The 18,533-nt window shown below is 37.2% G+C and overlaps 1 protein-coding gene across 15 annotated transcripts in view; it reads right to left on the bottom strand.

Annotated features, from left to right (window-relative positions):
- Positions 1-18,533, bottom strand: part of ANKS1B (ankyrin repeat and sterile alpha motif domain containing 1B) — a 1,252,139-nt gene that overhangs the window by 493,974 nt on the left and 739,632 nt on the right. For all 15 annotated transcript variants that reach the window (XM_001150610.7, XM_009426057.4, XM_009426061.4 and 12 more), the window contains 2 exons: positions 17,894-18,483; positions 15,963-16,035 (listed from right to left, as the gene is read on the bottom strand). In XM_001150610.7, the coding sequence (XP_001150610.1) occupies positions 15,963-16,035; positions 17,894-18,483 (663 nt within the window). The remainder of the gene's footprint in view (positions 1-15,962; positions 16,036-17,893; positions 18,484-18,533) is intronic.

Raw genomic sequence — 18,533 nt, forward strand, 5'->3', positions numbered from 1 at the left:
AAAATACAAACAATATCTGTCAATCTATATATCTATCTATATTGATTTATTTATCTTCTATCTGTATGTGATTGAATGAAATTGGAGAAATGAGTGGAAGCATATACACCACACTAACATTGAACATTTACAAGAAGGGTAAAAAAAAGGAGTAAGAAAAAAGGAAGCAAAATAGAATTTGGTAAAATGGTATGTGAAAGTGAAGATTGCAAAACTTTTATCCATAAAATTATTGATACATAAAAATTGAATGTGCACATAGACAAAGACTAGAAAGTCACTAGGATATACATACAACAAGAACATAAACAAAAGAACATATTATTTTGACCAGGAGTTCATTAAAAATAAAAATAAAAACAAGTCCAATGACTCCCTTTTCTGAAACCACTGAAACACAACTATTTTGACTCAAAACTGATAAAAAGATGTAATCATATATTCACAAACAGTATTCACTTAGGAAATTTTACCTTATTTTCAGCATTGATACCTATAAAATTTTATGCTTCATCTATGAATGTATATATATGTACATATACATCCATATAAATATTTTATTTGCTTACCATTATATTTGTTTACTAAATTTGGATATACTTCTTTATTAAATAATTTAGACAATGAAAATAAAATTAATGTATACTCACTGTTAAAAGCTTAGAAAATTTAAGAAAAAGAGAGAGCAGAAAATAAAAACCACTGATAATCTTACTCAGAGATATCCACTGTTAAACTTTTTGCATATGTCCTTTCAGATTTTTTTTTCACGTATGTATATTCAAAATTGGGCTAATATCTTACTTTATTATCTGCTGCTTTCATTTAGTAACAAATTATGGCTATATTTCTATGGTAATATATATAGATACAATGTTATTTTAAATTAGGTGTTTAACATTTTATCATCAGGAATTAGTGTAATTTATTTTTTTAATTTTCTATTAATGGTCATTTGATTTGATTCTATTTTTTAAACAACCATAAACAATGCTGAAATGAATATCTTTATATGTGCATTTTTTGCTCTTGTTCAATTGCTTCCTTGGGATATATTCCTATATGTGATATTTAATTATAAAATATTTAATTTCCTAACTCCCTGGAAGTTTACACTTCAGTATCAAAAACACTAGTAGATGACAATTCCTTTGCTATTAGAACAGAAGACCATAGAATCTACCAATAACAGATACAAAGTTTTTCTCATGGGTAAGTGCCCTACACTGGTCACTTAATTCTTCATTATATTTTGGGAAAATAAATTTGTATCTAAAAACCATCTTTATGATGAGCTATGACTTATAAAAATCTACTATTTATCTTACAAATTACTTCCAATTACTTTTACTTCTTCTTCTGTTGCCGGTATGAGGTCACTAATGGTAGATTTTATAAAATGCACTAACAATTATATGTAAAAAAAATTAGTATTTTTTAAGTGTCTACAAAGAAGACATTTGCAAGTGGTTTCTAGCTTTATTGTGAATGCGCAAGGGGTATATTCTATCAAGTAAGCATCATTCCTATCCTCAAGACACTTATATATACCGGAAATAAGAAATCATTATCCATAGTTTGGAAAAATTTTTCTTTTAAGAAAATAATAGATAGAAAAGAAAAGAGAAGTCCAAGGAAAAAAAAAAGTCATCTGTTAAGATCTGCTATGTACCAGGAATATAGTTAACTACTTCCTTATTAATTACAGCCTCCCAATAATATTGAAGAAAGTAGATACTATTTATCATAGCTGTTTTCCATATGAAGAAGTGAAATTCAGACTGATGAAATGATTTGCACAAGGTGAAACTGCCAATAATTGATATAGTGAGATTCAAACATATGTGACATACTTTTGACCCAACAAAATAAGTTTTCAACAACTTGAGTGTCTCAGTGATAGAATGTATTATCTCTGGAAGCAGTGAGCTTATCATCATGGGAAGTATGTTAGCAGATGTTAGTTGATGTTGGTTGATCATATATCAGAGACATGAAAAATATTCTACTACTAATGGGCGATTTCACTTGCTCATCTCTCTAGGCCCCTTCTAGAGGGTTAGATATTTTGTTGAATCGAAAACGGTATCATTTTTAAACCATTGATACGTCATAAGCAAATATTAGACTACAGAATAATACTCAACTATTTTACACTTAAGGGAAACCAAATATCACAATGAACATTATCTCTAATTTTAGAATACTAGAGAATCTCAGCAGTATTTGAAAGATCAAAATTTATATTATGCATGTTATTTTTGCTTTTAAACACTAGTTAGAATGTATGGTGCTAAATACATTTTAGCGTCTGTGGTGCTAAGAACACAATCGTTTGATTAAACAAGAACTCTTGATAAACATTAGTTAGCACATGCTAGCCTAACAATTACTGAAATTCACATTTTTACATGGGTATCCTATTATTAAGTGATTCCTTAGATTTAATCTATCTGAAAAAAAGTCAGTAAAATGTTATATAAAATAATAATAAAAATAAATCCTCTCTTGATTTAGATAAAATAGTGTGCTTGTGTGCTAATGTATTCTACTACCCACCTTCCCCAGTTCCTTCTATTAAAAATAGTACTGTAAAAAGAAATAAAAATCAAAAATATAATATGCCTGTTGCAAAGCATTTCAGAGAAGCTTTTATGTGAAATTTAACAGTTCATGGAACAAAGAATATGACTGGAGGCAAGGAAAATTTCTCCTCTGAAAATAAGTGAAACCTAGGTCGTCATTAGAGTTTGTGCATTCACTTTTGGGACATAGGATATGTTCAGGGCTATGACTCATTTACATACATGACTATGTGGCCTGTGTTTTGGGAGGGCTGTGGGGTGTTAGCTAAAGCCTTCCATGCTGGTAGTTATGCTTTGCTAAGAGGAAGGCTGGTTCTCTCCTTACACCCCCTCAGATGGCTCTCTTTAGTGCATGTCTGTATGATTTGACCTAACAGAAAGAAGAAATGGACTAGCTTCTGTTATTCTATGTCAGCAGCATATTTTATTGAAAGGAGTATGGACTTCAGGAAAAGAAAAATCAGGGTTTGAAGCAGCTGAGAAGTCAACAAGCTACTTATTTTTCTGAGCTCTTCTTCATCTATAAAATGGGCATAATAATACTTCACTGAGTGAGTTGTTTTGAGAATTGAATACAAAAAATGTTGACAGTAGTAAACTGCACATCATCTGATACACAGTTAAGAATGGAGTACATTTTAGCATCCTTTTTTTTAGTTCTGTAATAAGGAGATTGTAAATACATTTTAAAAAAATGTTTCCCTAGAGTTTGGCGGGTGATATTGCCACTTAGGAGGATAGCTATCAGCTGCACTGGTGACAAAGTACCTCCTGATGCAGACCCAGAGCTATATAAGCAAACATGAGGGGCTTGGAAGCAACCCAGACATCAAGCAGGAGCAGTTTCCAGGGCTGTGAAGATGTTTGCTCTCCTCTACTTAGAAAGAGGCTCTTTTAGGAGAAAGGGACATATTTAGGAGAAAGAGCTCTGCCTGTTCCTGCAGACCCAGGGAAAGAGGAGCTTGGATCAGGAAGCCAGAGAGCATTTACTCTGCCTTAGTGAGTTCCTAAGGTCCTAGAAACTCTCTATGGGTGGGTCTCTGCTGCGGTGAGGGACTCTGAACTGTGACCTGCCCCTCAGATTCCAGGAAGAAGAGAAGCAAAAGCTTAGAAAGCAGGGCTGTAGGATGAGTGTTAGCCACTGATTTCAGAGCTATGTATTTTCCAGCAAATTGTCTAAGAACTATGCTTTATCTATCCAATATAGACAATGTACTCTATAATAAAATTCCTTAGGAATTAATTTTAATAGCTTTCATTTATAATTAAAATCTAGATGGCATTTATATATTGACAAATGAATACAATTTAACCTTAAGTATAAGAAGAAAATGCCAGCCTTAAAAATACATTTTAACTACTTAACTATTTTTATACGAATGCACTTGAGATTAATCTAATATAGTCCATATATTTTGCAGTCAGTTCAATGTAACAAGATTATTAAAACTGGTTTAGAAATAGGAGGGTGTTTATGAGATTATCTGTCACCCTTGTATTGTGAAGCCTGAGCGCTTGATTACTCTGCATGTTTGCTCTTGTGTAATGACAAGCATGTCCCGTGGAGCCAATTACTGCCTCCACTTTACTTAAGTGATCCTCCATCCCATCAAGAAGATATTCAACCTGATTCTCAGAAAAGTGTGAGTATTTGAAGTAGTTCCAGTGAAGGTGGTAAATTTCCTAACTTGAAAGCACTTTCTTATGATTGCAATGACAATGGTTAAAGAAATAAAACTTCAGACAAGATTCCACATGAAAGCAACTTAGAATATGAGTAATTATACCTTAACTACAATCCTCAGTGATCAAAAGATAAGCAAGGTTTCCCAAGCATCTTTCTGTGGAGCATGCACTCTAATGAGAAAGAGAAGCCATGCATACTCTGATAAAAAGGCAAGAAAATTATATTTATGAATTACCAGCTATGTTTCAGGCTATAAAGTTGAGCATTCCCAACCTGAAAATCTGAAATCCGAAATGCTCCCAAATCTAATTTTTTGAACACCTACATGACACCACAAGTAGAAAATTTTGACTGTATTTTGACAAGTCGCAGTCAAAATACAGTCAAAATTTTGTTTTGTGCACAAAATTATTAAAAATATTGTATAAAATTACATTCATGCTTTGTATAGAAGGTGTATATAAATAACAAATGAATTTCATGTTTAGATTTGGGTCCCAACTACAAGATGTTTCATTATATATATGCAAACATTCCAAATCCAAAAATAATTGAAATCTGAAACACTTCCGGTCACAAGCATTTCAGATAAGGGATACCTAAACTGTAGTAGTACAGTGTATAATTTAATGTTGCTACAGTCTTATAGGGTGGTTATTAAAAATCTGAGTTTCTAGGTGAGGAAGTTGACATCAGGGAGGTCAGAAATTGCAAAACTGGGACTTGAGACCAGGTTCATCTAACTTCAAACCTGTTATCTGAAAGGATTCTAAAAATGCAAACCTGAGAGTGCATGATGATGTAGAATATATTATCACATCACATATCCAGCTTTGCTGAAGAACAGGGTGTTCTGCACAATATGAGGCATTGAATATAACTGAATCCTACACCAATACTGATTTGTTTGGCATTTGAGTCTGATTTCAAGTGGGAAAACAGAAGTGTTGTTTGTAAAACTTATGAATTAATAAGTTCTGAGAATCAAAAGGACTGACCTCAAACAAATTCAGGAGATTATATTTACTCTTATTTCTATCTTAGTCCTGGACAGTTGACATTGCTAGATAAGTTTTAAACTACTACACAATTGCTGAGGAAATTGGGGTGGTAGGAAAAAGAGGAAACTGATTTCTATTAGTAAAACTAGCTGATGACCCATAGAGACTGCTCAAACTTTGAGTGGGTTCATATTTATAGGAATAAAGATGAGAGACCTCCAAATCTTTTCCTGATCCAATAAATATTTTGTTTATAAAATATCTGACATTAGAAATGTGTAGGGGTGGGGACAGCAAACAAAAATGCTGAGACAAAATAGGCAAAAGCATCCAAATGTAATGTTGACCTTTGATCCTTCATCTCCATTGCTTAAGATTTTATTCTCCCAATTGTCTTAAGAGGTCTTAAGCAACAAACATAAATGTTCAAAAAACTACAGAGCTCTGTTAGAGCCAGGCATAGCACTTGACTTAGTATCCTTCCAAAGCAAAATTTTGCAGATAGACAACACATACTACATAAAATGGTGTTTCCTCTTGCTCATTTTAAATTTACCTCCCATTAATTTCATTGCCTGTCCCTTCCCAATTGTCAAGCAAAAACAGTATGATCAGATTTCATCAAAATAACTTAGACCACTTAAATCAACGTGTATTAGACTTTCTTCTTTCTTTGCCAGGGTACTCTGGAATTTTATGCTCTCTTTTAGTAACTGCTCTTCTCTGGTACCAATTGACTGGTGCATTTACCATGACCTGTATTCCAACTGACACACCACAACAATTCCTGGGAATACAGTGAATTTAACATTAAGATTGTAAGATCAGCTGACATTCTAAGATTCTTACAGACAGGGCTTATGTGTATTTATCTTGGTATGACCACAGCAGCAAACACAATGTCTGCATCACAATAGGACAAGGTGAGAGCTAAAATTTAATATGTATCTGCATATGTTAGACTTTTATGTATATGCCATCGTGCATCTCTACACTCATCCTCTATTAGTATTCTCATTTCTGTCAATGGGGAAACTGAGTAAGTCGCCTAAGATCAAGCAGCTGGTAAATAACAGAGCCAAGATTTGAATTCATGTCTGTCTGATTTTTTTTTTTTTACCATGTGATTTACCAACCACACTCAGTACCCAAAATATTACTTGTAGAATGCCATTTTCACAGGGTTGTTTATCACACCTCTAATTAAACCTAGCCTTGAGAGGGAAAAAACTGCAACTCAGCAAAACTGTAATTCACAACTAGCCTAATGGCCAAGTGGAATGGTACATGCCGTGGTCAATCACTTAGCACGTAAGTAGTGTGTGATGAAGAGGTAAAAATTGAGGCACACACAGAGCCAGCCTCTGTTAATAACAATGATTCTTTGGGGACTGAGTCTCCACTTTCATTTTAACTACCATTGTAGAAAAATGATAAATAAAGGCAGTAGGTAGGATGGCAATATGATAGGTAGAAAGAGAATTAAGAAAAAATAATTTGTGAATTTGTTTACCACTAAAATGCCCTTAAGAGGCAGCTTTGTCCAAGTGGCACTTTCAACATTTATTTTTACTTTTAATAATCATGTGTATCATATTTTTATGGCTCAATGGCACTATATGTTTGAAGAATTTTAGAACATTAATATCCAATGTTACCTAAGTCTAGCTGTGGACTTCATGCATGAAACACCATTCCAGCACAGAAGCATTCCTAGCTTGAATATCCTCAGTATTGAGGAACTTACTATCACACTGGGCAGCCACTCTATCTTTGAATAAAGATAGAATGAGTAAAGTCGATAAGAAAAGAAATTCTTACCTTCACATCAATCAAAGATCTGTATTCTTACAATATCCCTGAAATTATTCTGTAAGCAGGCCTGAAAGAATTACGTGGCAACATATGTTGCTAGACTGGTTCGTTGGGTTTTGGCAAAGTCCTCAGTATTTGTCAGCATTTCTATGTGAGAGAACTGGCTACATAGTCTATCTTGGAGCTAATATCATACTTGGGTCACTAAACATATGTATGAAATTTTGAGAATTGTTTCTTAATTTTTCAGTTTTAAAATCTAATGCAAACCTGTATTTCAGAAAAAAAGTATTGCTTGACCTTTTTAAAAATTATCACTTAATTAACATGGGGCCCAGCCGAGTTAGAATAACTTCTCACTTGTTCCAACATAAGAGAAACAAGCAAGGTACTCCTACCAGGGTGTCACTTAGACCTGCATATTCTTTTTAGTGATTGCAATGTTACTTCTTAGCCACCCAGGCCAATCCACCATAAAACAATCATTCTCCAACTTTCCTGGTCTTAAGAGTCACTTGGATTGCTTGTTTAAAAGGCATATTTGTTGAGCTCTGCCTCCAGAAATACTGATTTAGTAGCATGGAGCCGAGGAATCTTCATTTTTCACCAGTGCTGGAAGTGATTCTGATGCAAGTGATTTGTAGACCACATTTTGAGAAAAATTCCCTAATGTTAGCAGTTGTAATGATGCAGGTAGTTCATTCAGTTTTGCTTCAGTACAAAACTGCAAGGATAATACTATTGGGTTTTCTAGATATAGGATCATGCCATCTGCAAACAGGGATAGTTGGACTTCCTCTCTTCCTATTTGGATGCTGTTTTTCACACTGCTGTAAAGATACTACCTGAGACTGGGTTATTTATAAAGAAAAGAGGTTTAACTGACTCACAGTTTCGCATGGCTGAGGAGGCCTCAGGAAACTTACAATCATGGCGGAAGGCAAAGGGGAAGCAAGGCACATCTTACATGGCAGCAGGAGAGAGACACAGTAAAGGGGGAATTGCCACACTCTAAGACCATCAGGTCTCGTGAGAACTCACCCACTATCATGAAAACAGCATGCTGGGAACCACCCCCATGATCCAATCACCTCCCACTAGGTCCCTCCCTTGACATATCAGGATTACAATTCAAGATGAGATTTGGGTGGGAACACAGCCAAACCATAGCAGATGCCCTTTCTTTCTTTCTCTTGCCTGATTGCACTGGCCAGAACTTCTGATACTATGTTGAATAGGAATAAGGAGGGCATGCTTGTCTTGTGCTGATTTTCAAGGAGAATGCTTCCAGCTTTGCCCATTAAAAAGAATGAGATTATATCCTTTGCAGGGACATGGATGGAGCTGGAGACCATTATCCTTAGCAAACTAACACAGGAACAGAAAACCAAATTCTGCATGTTCTCACTTATAAGTGGGAGCTAAATGATGAGAACACATGGACACACAGAGGGGAAAAACACACGCTGATATCTTTTGGAGGATGGAGGGTGGGAGGAGGGAGAGAGTCAGGAAAAATAATGGGTACTAGGCTTAATACCTGGGTGATGAAATAATCTGGACAACAAACCTCCATGATACAAGTTTACCTATGCAGCAAACATACTTGTATCCCTGAACATAAAATAAAAGTTAAAAAAGAAGAAAATTGCAAGGATGGTAAGATTTGGGGATCTTTCATAACTTTTCAAATATGTCAACTGAGAATATCAAAATGAATCACCAGCCTTTTTTGTTTGGGCTGTGTTCCTGTGTGTTTGTCACAAAATTCACATACTTTTCAACTGTGCCTGCCTTACACTAAAATAGTCATTATACCCAGCTGTATAGGCCCAGCTATATACATATATATGTATATATATGTGTGTGTACGTGTTTGTGTGTGTCTGGGGGCTCCACACACATTTGGTGTCAATACTGAAGTAATGCAAATATCTCTGTATTGGCTACAAAACTCAAACAAGAAAAATGAATAGATTTGGATCTGATATGGCCTTCCACTTTGGCTCTGAACTTTAGTTGTAGGGAAGAAAATAATACTTAGTAAGAGTAATATATAAAATAGTGATTGTAAAACCAACTATTTGTGAAATAGTCTGCCAAGTATTATGGGATACATAAAGATGATTAACACACAGTTCTTGCCAAATTGGAGCCCACAACTTAGCAGAAGTTGTTAATCACTTTGGTCAGGTGAATGTTTCACTGAATAAGAAATATTAGTGTATTAAGTCATCAGATTCTTTAATGCTTTGAAGTGCTTCATACTGAGCTCTACATAAAATAGAAACTTCGTGTGTGTGCATGTGTGTCTATATATATACATATTTGAAGACAGGGTCTCACTATCTTGCCAAGGCTGGTCTCAAACACCTAGGCTCTAGCAATCCTCTGGCCTCAGCCTCCCGAGTACCTGGGACTACAGGCACATGCCTAGCACATAGAAAAACTTCACTGGTGTCCAAGGTGGCTGAACAGGAAGAGCTCTGGTCTGCAGTTCCCAGTGAGATCGATGCAGAAGATGGGTGATTTCTGCATTTCCAACTGAGGTACCTGGTTCATCTCATTGAGACTGGTTGGAGAGTGGGTGCAGCCCACAGAGGGCGAGCTGAAGCAGGGCGGGGTGTTGCCTCACCCAGGAAGTGCAAGGGGTTGGGGGATTTCCCCTTCCTAGCCAAGGGAAGCTGTGACAGACTGTACCTGGAGAAATGGTACACTCCTGATCAAGTACTGCACTTTTCCCACAGTCTTCGCAACCAGCAGACCAGGAGATACCTTCCCTTGCCTGGCTTGGTGGGTCCCACACCCACGGAGCCTTGCTCACTGCTAGTGCAGCAGTCTGAGATCAACATGCAACGCTGCAGCTTGACGGGGGGAGGGGCATCCGTCACTGTTGAGGCTTGAGTAGCTCACAGTGTGAACAAAGCAGCCAGGAAGCTCCAAATGGGTGGAGCCCACTGCAGCTTAGCAAGGCCTACTGCCTCTCTAGATTCCACCTCTGGGGGAAGGGCATAGCAGAACAAAAGGCAGCAGACAGTTTCTGCAGACTTAAATGTCCCTGTCTGACAGCTCTGAAGAAAGCAGTGGTTCTCTCAGCACAGCGTTTGAGCTCCAAGAACAGACAGACTGCCTCCTCAAGCAGGTCCCTGACCCCTGTGTAGCCTGACTGGGAGACATCTCCCAGTAGGGGCCAACAGACACCTCAAAGAGGTGGGTGCTCCTCTGGGACAAAGCTTCCAGAGGAAGGATCAGGCAGCAATATTTGCTGTTCTGCAGCCTCCACTAGTGATACCCAGGCAAACAGGGTCTGGAGTGGGCCTCCAGCAAACTCCAGCAGACCTGCAGCTGAGGGGCTTGACTGTTAGAAGGAAAACTAATAAACAGAAAGGAATAGCATCTACAGCAACAAAAAGGACATCCACACCAAAACCCCATCTGTATAGGTCACCAACATCAAAGACCAAAGGTAGATAAAACCACAAAAATGGGGAGAAACCACTGCAGAAAAGCTGAAAATTCCAAAAACCAGAATGCCTCTTCTCCTCCAAAGGACTGCAGTTCCTCGCCAGCAAGGGAACAAAACTGGACAGAGAATGAGTTTGATGAGTTGACAGAAGTAGCCTTCAGAAGGTTGGTAATAACAAACTCCTCTGAGCTAAAGGATCATGTTCTAACCCATCTCAAGGAAGCTAAAAACCTTGAAAAAAGGTGAGACAAATGGCTAACTAGAATAAACGGTGTACAGAAGACTTTAAATGACCTGATGGAACTGAAAACCAAAGCACAAGAACTTCATGATGCATGCACAAGCATCAATAGCTGATTTGATCAAGTGGAAGAAAGGATATCAGTGATCGAAGGTCAAATTAATGAAATAAAGCAAGAAGACAAGATTAGAGAAAAAAGAGTGAAAAGAAATGAACAAAGCCTCCAAGAAATATGGGACTATGTGAAAAGACCAAATATACATTTGATTGGTGTACCGGAAAGTGACAGGGAGAATGGACCAAGTTAGAAAACACTCTTCAGGATATTATCTAGGAGAACTTCCTGAATCTAGCAAGGCAGGCCAACATTCAAATTCAGGAAATACAGAGAACACCACAAAGATACTCCTCAAGAAGAGCAACCCCAAGACACATAATCGTCAGATTCAACAAGGTTGAAATGAAGGAAAAAATGTTAAGGGCAGCCAGAGAGAAAGGTTGGGTTACCCACAAAGGGAAGCCCATTAGACTAACAGTGGATCTCTTGGCAGAAACATTACAAGCAAGAAGAGAGTGGGGGCCGATATTCAACATTCTTAAAGAAAAGAATTTTCAACCCAGAATCTCATATCCAGCCAAATTATGTTTCATAAATGAAGGAGAAAGAAAATCCTTTACAGACAAGCAAATGCTGAGAGATTTTGTCACCACCAGGCCTACCTTACAAGAGCTCCTGAAGAAAGCACTAAACATGGAAAGGAACAACCGTTACCAGCCACTGTAAAAACATGCCAAATTGTAAAGACCATCAACGCTATGAGGAAACTGTGGAATTAACAGGCAAAATAACCAGCTAACATCATAATGATAGGGTCAAATTCAAAGATAACAATATTAACCTTAAATGTAAATGGGCTAAATGTCCCTATTAAAAGACACAGACTGGAAAATTGGATAAAGAGCCAAGACCCATCAGTGTGCTGTATTCAGGAGACACATCTCACATGCAGAGACACACATAGGCTCAAAATAAAGGGATGGAGGAAGATCTACCAAGCAAATGGAAAACAAAAAAAAGCACGGATTGCAATCCTAGTCTCTGATAAAACAGACTTTAAACCAACAAGATCAAAAGAGACAAAGAAGGCCACTATATAATGGTAAAGGGATCAATTCAACAAGAAGAGCTAACTATCCTAAATATATATGCACCCAATACAGGAGTAACCAGAATCATAAAGCAAGTCCTTAGAGACCAACAAAGAGACATAGACTCCCACACAATAATAATGATAGACTTTAACACCCCACTGCCAATATTAGACAGATCAATAAGAGAGAAAGTTAACAAGGATATCCAGGACTTGAACTCAGCTCTGGACCAAGCGGACATAATAGACATCTACAGAACTGCATACCCCAAATCTTCTCAGTACCACATTCCACTTATTCTAAAATTGACCACATAGTTAGAAGTAAAACACTCCTCAGCAAATGTAAAAGAGCAGAAATCATAACAAACTGTCTCTAAAACCACGGTGCAATCAAATTAGAACTCAGGATTAAGAAATTCACTCAAAACTGCTCAACTACGTGGAAACTGAACAACCTGCTCCTGAATGACTACTGGGTACATAACAAAATGAAGGCAGAAATAAAGATGTTCTTTGAAACCAATGAGAACAAAGACACATTGTACCAGAATCTCTGGGATACATTTAAAGCAGTGTGTAGAGGGAAACTTATAGCACTAAATGCCCACAAGAGAAAGCAGGAAAGATCTAAAATTGACACGCTAACATCACAATTAAAAGAACTAGAGAAACAAGAGCAAACAAATTCAAAAGCTAGCAGAAGACAAGAAATAATTAAGATATGAGCAGAATTGAAGGAGATAGAGACACAAAAAATTCTTCACAAAATCAATGAATCCAGGAGCTGGTTTTTTGAAAAGATCAACAAAATTGATAGACCACTAGCAAGACTAATAAAGAAGAAAAGAGAGAAGAATCAAATAGATGCAATAAAAAATGATAAAGGGGATATCACCACCAATCCCACAGAAATACAAACTACCATCAGAGAATACTATAAACACCTCTACGCAAATAAAGTAGAAAATCTAGAAGAAATGGGTAAATTCCTGGACACATACACCTTCCCAAGACTAAACCAGGAAGAAGTTGAATCTCTGAATAGACCAATAACAGGTTCTGAAATTGAGGCAATAATAAATAGCCTACCAACTAAAAAAAGTCCAGGACCAGACAAATTCACAGCCGAGTTCTACCAGAGGTATAAAGAGGAACTGGTACCATTCCTTCTGAAACTTTTCCAATCAATAGAAAAAGAGGGAATCCTCCCTAAGTCATTTTATGAGGCCAGCATCATCCTGATACCAAAGCCGGGCAGAGACACAACAACAAAAGAGAATTTTATGCCAATGTCCCTGATGAACATTGATGTGAAAATCCTCAATAAAATACTAGCAAACTGAATCCAGCAGCACATCAAGAAGCTTATCCACCACGATCAGATTGGCTTCATCCCTGGGATGCCAGGTTGGTTCAACATACACAAATCAATAAATGTAATCCATCACATAAACAGAACCAACAACAAAAAGGACATGATTATCTCAGTAGATGCAGAAAAGGCCTTTGACAAAATTCAACAGCGCTTCATGCTAAAAACTCTCAATAAACTAGGTGTTGATGGAACGTATCTCAAAATAATAAGAGCTATTTATGACAAACCCACAGCCAATATCATACTGAATGGGCAAAAACTGGAAGCATTCCCTTTGAAAACCGGCAAAAGACAGGGATGCCCTCTCTCACCACTCCTATTCAAAATAGTGTTGGAAGTTCTGGCCAGAGCAATCAGGCAAGAGAATGACATAAATCAATTAGAAAAAGAGGAAGTCAAATTGTCTCTGTTTGCAGATGATATGATTGTATATTTAGAAAGCCCAATCATTTTAGCCCAAAATCTCCTTAATCTGATAAGCAACTTCAGCAAAATCTCAGGATACAAAATCAATCTGCAAAAATCACAAGCATTCCTATACACCAATAATAGACAAACAGAAAGTCAAATCATGAGTGAACTCCCATTCACAATTACTGCAAAGAGAATAAAATACCTAGGAATCCAATTTACAAGGGATGTGAAGGACCTCTTTAACCAGAACTACAAACCACTGCTCAATGAAATAAAAGAGGACACAAACAAATCGAAGAACATTCCATGCTCATGGATAAGAAGAATCAATATCGTGAAAATGGCCACACCACCCAAGGTAATTTATAGATTCAATGCTATCCCCATCAAGTTGCCACTGACTTTCTTCACAGAATTGGAAAAAACTACTTTACAATTCATATGGAACCAAAAAAGAGCCTGTGGAGCCAAGACAATCCTAAGCAAAAAGAACAAACCAGGAGGCATCATGCTATCTGACTTCAAATTATTCTACAAGGCTACAGTAAACAAAACAGCATGATTCTGGTACCAAAACAGATATAAAGACCAATGGAACAGAACAGAGGCCTCAGATATAACAAAACACATCTACAACCATCTGATCTTCGACAAACCTGACAAAAACAAGCAATGGGGAAAGGATTCCCTATTTAATAAATGGTGCTGGGAAAACTGGCTAGCCATATGTAGAAAGCTCAAACTGGATCCCTTCCTCACACCGTATACAAAAATTAACTCAAGATGGCTTAATGACTTTAATGTAAGACCTAACACCATAAAAACCCTAGAAGAAAACCTAGGCAATACCATTCAGGACATAGGCATGGGCAAAGACTTCATGACTAAAACACCAAAAGCAATGGCAACAAAAGCCAGAATAGACAAATGGGATCTAATTAAACTAAAGAGATTCCACACAGCAAAAGAAAAGGCGACCTACAGAATGGGAGAAAATTTTTGCAATCTACCCATCTGACAAAGGGTTAATATCCAAAATCTACAAAGAACTTAAACAAATTTACAAGAGAAAAACAAATAATCCCATCAAAAAGTGGGCAAAGGTTATCAACAGACACTTCGCAAAAGAAGACATCTATCCAGCCAACAGACACATGAGAAAATGCTCATCATCACTGGTCATCAGAGAAATGCAAATCAAAACCACAATGAGATACCATCTCAAGCCAGTTAGAATGGCGATCATTAAAAAGTCAGGAAACAACAGATGCTGGAGAGGACGTGGAGAAATAGGAATGCTTTTACACTGTTTGTGGGAGCGTAAATTAGTTCAACCATTGTAGAAGACAGTGTGGCGATTCCTCAAGGACCTAGAACTAGAAATACCATTTGACCCAGCCATCCCATTACTGGGTATATACCTAAAGGATCATAAATCATGTTACTATGAAGACACATGCACACGTATGTTTATTGTGGCACTACTCACAATAGCAAAGACTTGGAACCAACCCAAATGTCCACCAGTGATAGACTGGATTAAGAAAATGTGGCACATATACACCATGGAATACTATGCAGCCATTAAAAGGATGAGCTCATGTCCTTTGCAGGGACATGGATGAAGCAGGAAACCATCATTCTCAGCAAACTGTCACAAGGACAGAAAACCAAACACCACATGTTCTCACTCATAAGTGAACAATGAGAACACATGGACACAGGGCGGGGAACATCACATGCAAGGGCCTCTTGCGGGGTGGGGAGCTGGGGGAGGGATAGCATTAGGAGAAATACCTAATGTAAATGACGAGTTGATGAGTGCAGCAAACCAACATGGCACATGTATACCTATGTAACAAACCTGCACATTGTGCACATGTACCCTAGCACTTAAAGTATAATAAAAAAAAGACTTACAACCAACAGAGAGTTTGAAATATATTTAAATTAAAAGTATTATTAAAAAATTCTAAAAAAAAAAAGAAAAACTTCACTGGCATACTAAAATGGCACATGGGAAAAAATCCTCTCAATTTGCTAAGTCAATATTCTTATAACTGATGTTGCTTATATGTCATTGTTGTTAGATCTGAGAGTGGAAGGAAATCATTTATAGTTATTGTTATAATGAAAAAAATGTAATTATCTAAAGATTCCTATCATTTTCTCACTACTCCTTAAGCACATTTATTCATTATAATGTAGAGGAAGGTTGCCTTACTTGTGGTCTCACCATTCATCTCTTTAAGTTCGTTGTTGATTCCAACATCTATGGAACTCATTATTTTGTCAATCTGTAAGAAACAAAAACCATTTAAATGGATTGTTACATTCACTTTTAACACTGTATTTTAAAATAAGTTTCAAATGAAGGGAGCAAATATTTTTGATGTTATTACCACAGTGTTCCACAGTTAAGAGATGCATAGCGAAATATTCAAAGGGAAGCAAACATCTTTCGGATTGTTTTATTAAAATGTAAAGTATGTTCCCCTTTCTTAAACTTTCAAAATTAGCTTGCCTTTTCTTTGTGTTTCTTGAAATAAACTTTGTACTTGGATAGATTGGTCATTTAGGAACTGTGTATTCTTCAAACTCAGAAGGACTGTAGATAAATTCATGTGACAAAGTCTTTGCTCTCTGGCACCCTTCTTCTTCTGCCTAAGAACATGCATCCCATCTAACTGGTAAAGGAGCAGGTTTCAGGGTGTGGAGAGCACGGCCACAGGAGCAAAGTTTTTTGTTTTTTGTTTTGACAGAATCTCACTGTGTTGCCCAGGCTACAGTGCAGTGGCACCATCTCAGCTCACTGCAACCTCCACCGCCCAGGTCCAAACAAGTCTCGTGCCTCAGCCTCCCAAGTAGCTGGGATTACAGGCATATGCCACCACACCTGGCTAATTTTTGTGTTTTTAGTAGAGATGTGATTTTGCCATGTTGGCCAGGATGTTTCTGAACTCCTGGCCTCAAGTGATCTACCTGCCTCGGCGTCCCAAAGTGCTAGGATTACAGGCATGAGCCACCGTTCCCGGCCTGGAGCAAGTTCTAACCAAATGGTTTGACCAGCCACAAGCTGATTACTGACATCCAATCACCAGCATCTAGTCATGAGAACAACTTAATTATAAGATCTAAGTTAAATGTTAATTAATCTTGCCTCTACAAAAGGATTTCAGATGTTATTCACTAAATTAATAAATATAAGAAATGGCTATACTTGAAAAACTAACCATCTACTAGTATGGAATTTAAAGGAAGATATGACGGTCTAAGCTATAGCAATTTATGGCTTAATGACTCTCTTGATGTTAGCAACCTGAATAAGATAGCAGGTTTCAGAAAGGACAATGGGCTTTCACCTGTTTCAGTTTGTTCACCCTGAAACAGATGCAGAGATATTAAGTGATTTTCCCAAACAGCTCAGTTCAGAATATCACTATCAGACCATATCCATTTCTGGTTCTCCAAATACTATAATGATCTATTGTGCTTCTAAACCTAATCCAACTGGTACAGTCTTTTCAGAGACAATATGTGATGTGTTAGAATGAAATACCAAGAGAGACTGTATGAAATTAAAGACTTTAAGTAGAACTTAAATTGGTGATATTTGAACCTCAAACATTTTTTTCTTTATTTCCCTGATAGCTGCAAAAGGGAAATATCAAATGATGTGTGTTTATTGTATGGTGGCTGGAGAAGAGCTAGGAAACTTTATTTACTATGAAGATTCTAAGGAGCTCTTCTGAAAATATAAGATACTTTAAAGAAGGGAGACAAGCTAACAAAGAGTTTGGCAAGTAGCAAAACAACACAGAGCAAAATACCGAGCTTTTTCTCGATTTGTCAGCTGCAGTGCTTGGTAGGACGAGATGTGAATATTCTCTTGTACCTCATAGCTAGTTATTACTTCTGCTTGATATCAATTTCTATGGAAACAATAGATTAACCCACATGTGTGGAACAGTGTTTGTTTTTATACTTGCTGTGAAATTACCATGCATTACCCACAGAACCATTTCATTCCAGTTGGAGCTGTATGCTTTTTTTTTTTCTTGCTTTTGAAAGAGCTAAAAAGCTGAAAATCCTTCCCCCAAACCTCCCTCAACTGCAAAGCCTTATAGGATGAACAGCAAGAAGAACAAAGCTTACTTCTTCCCATTCCGATGTGAAGGATGGTGTTCTTTCAGAATTCCCTTTAGAACTGTGTTCAGCAGTGGAAGATTCACTCCAGTTAACTCTTGATGTTTTCTCATTGGAAGGATAGGCAATGAGATCAGAATCAGATTTAGAGACATTTTTTGACAAATGCATGTCGATCAAGGCTTTAGGCAATGACCTTATTCTCCCCAGAGTACAGGCTCTCTCCACAAATCCCCCTGCGTTCATAACCCACTGGTCCCCATTCCGAGATCCACTCCTGGTTGATCTTGTGCCAACAATGGTATGGTTTTCGAGTTGGTTGCTTTTTTTGTGAAAAATTGTTCTACTGACCACTTTGGGTTTAATTTTCTTTACCAAAGGTTCTGAGTTATTTTCTATTGGAGACTGCTTGAAAGGCAAAGGACTGTTTGCCAAACTGACTTCATCTTGTCCTTTTTCACATTGTTCTCTTTTCCCATAGAGATGAAATGGATTTTCAGGGGACTCACAGGCCGGAGAGGATCCATGGAGCAGGCCTGCAAATTGCCCAGGATCATATTCTTTTGGGGGATCATTGTCATCCTGTCGGGAGAGGTCATCTGCAAAAGGAAGGAAGGGATATCAGGGTTTATAAAGGTTCTGAAAGCCA

This window comes from Pan troglodytes, chromosome 10 (genome assembly GCF_028858775.2).
Source record: "Pan troglodytes isolate AG18354 chromosome 10, NHGRI_mPanTro3-v2.0_pri, whole genome shotgun sequence".
NCBI classification, from domain to species: domain Eukaryota; kingdom Metazoa; phylum Chordata; class Mammalia; order Primates; family Hominidae; genus Pan; species Pan troglodytes.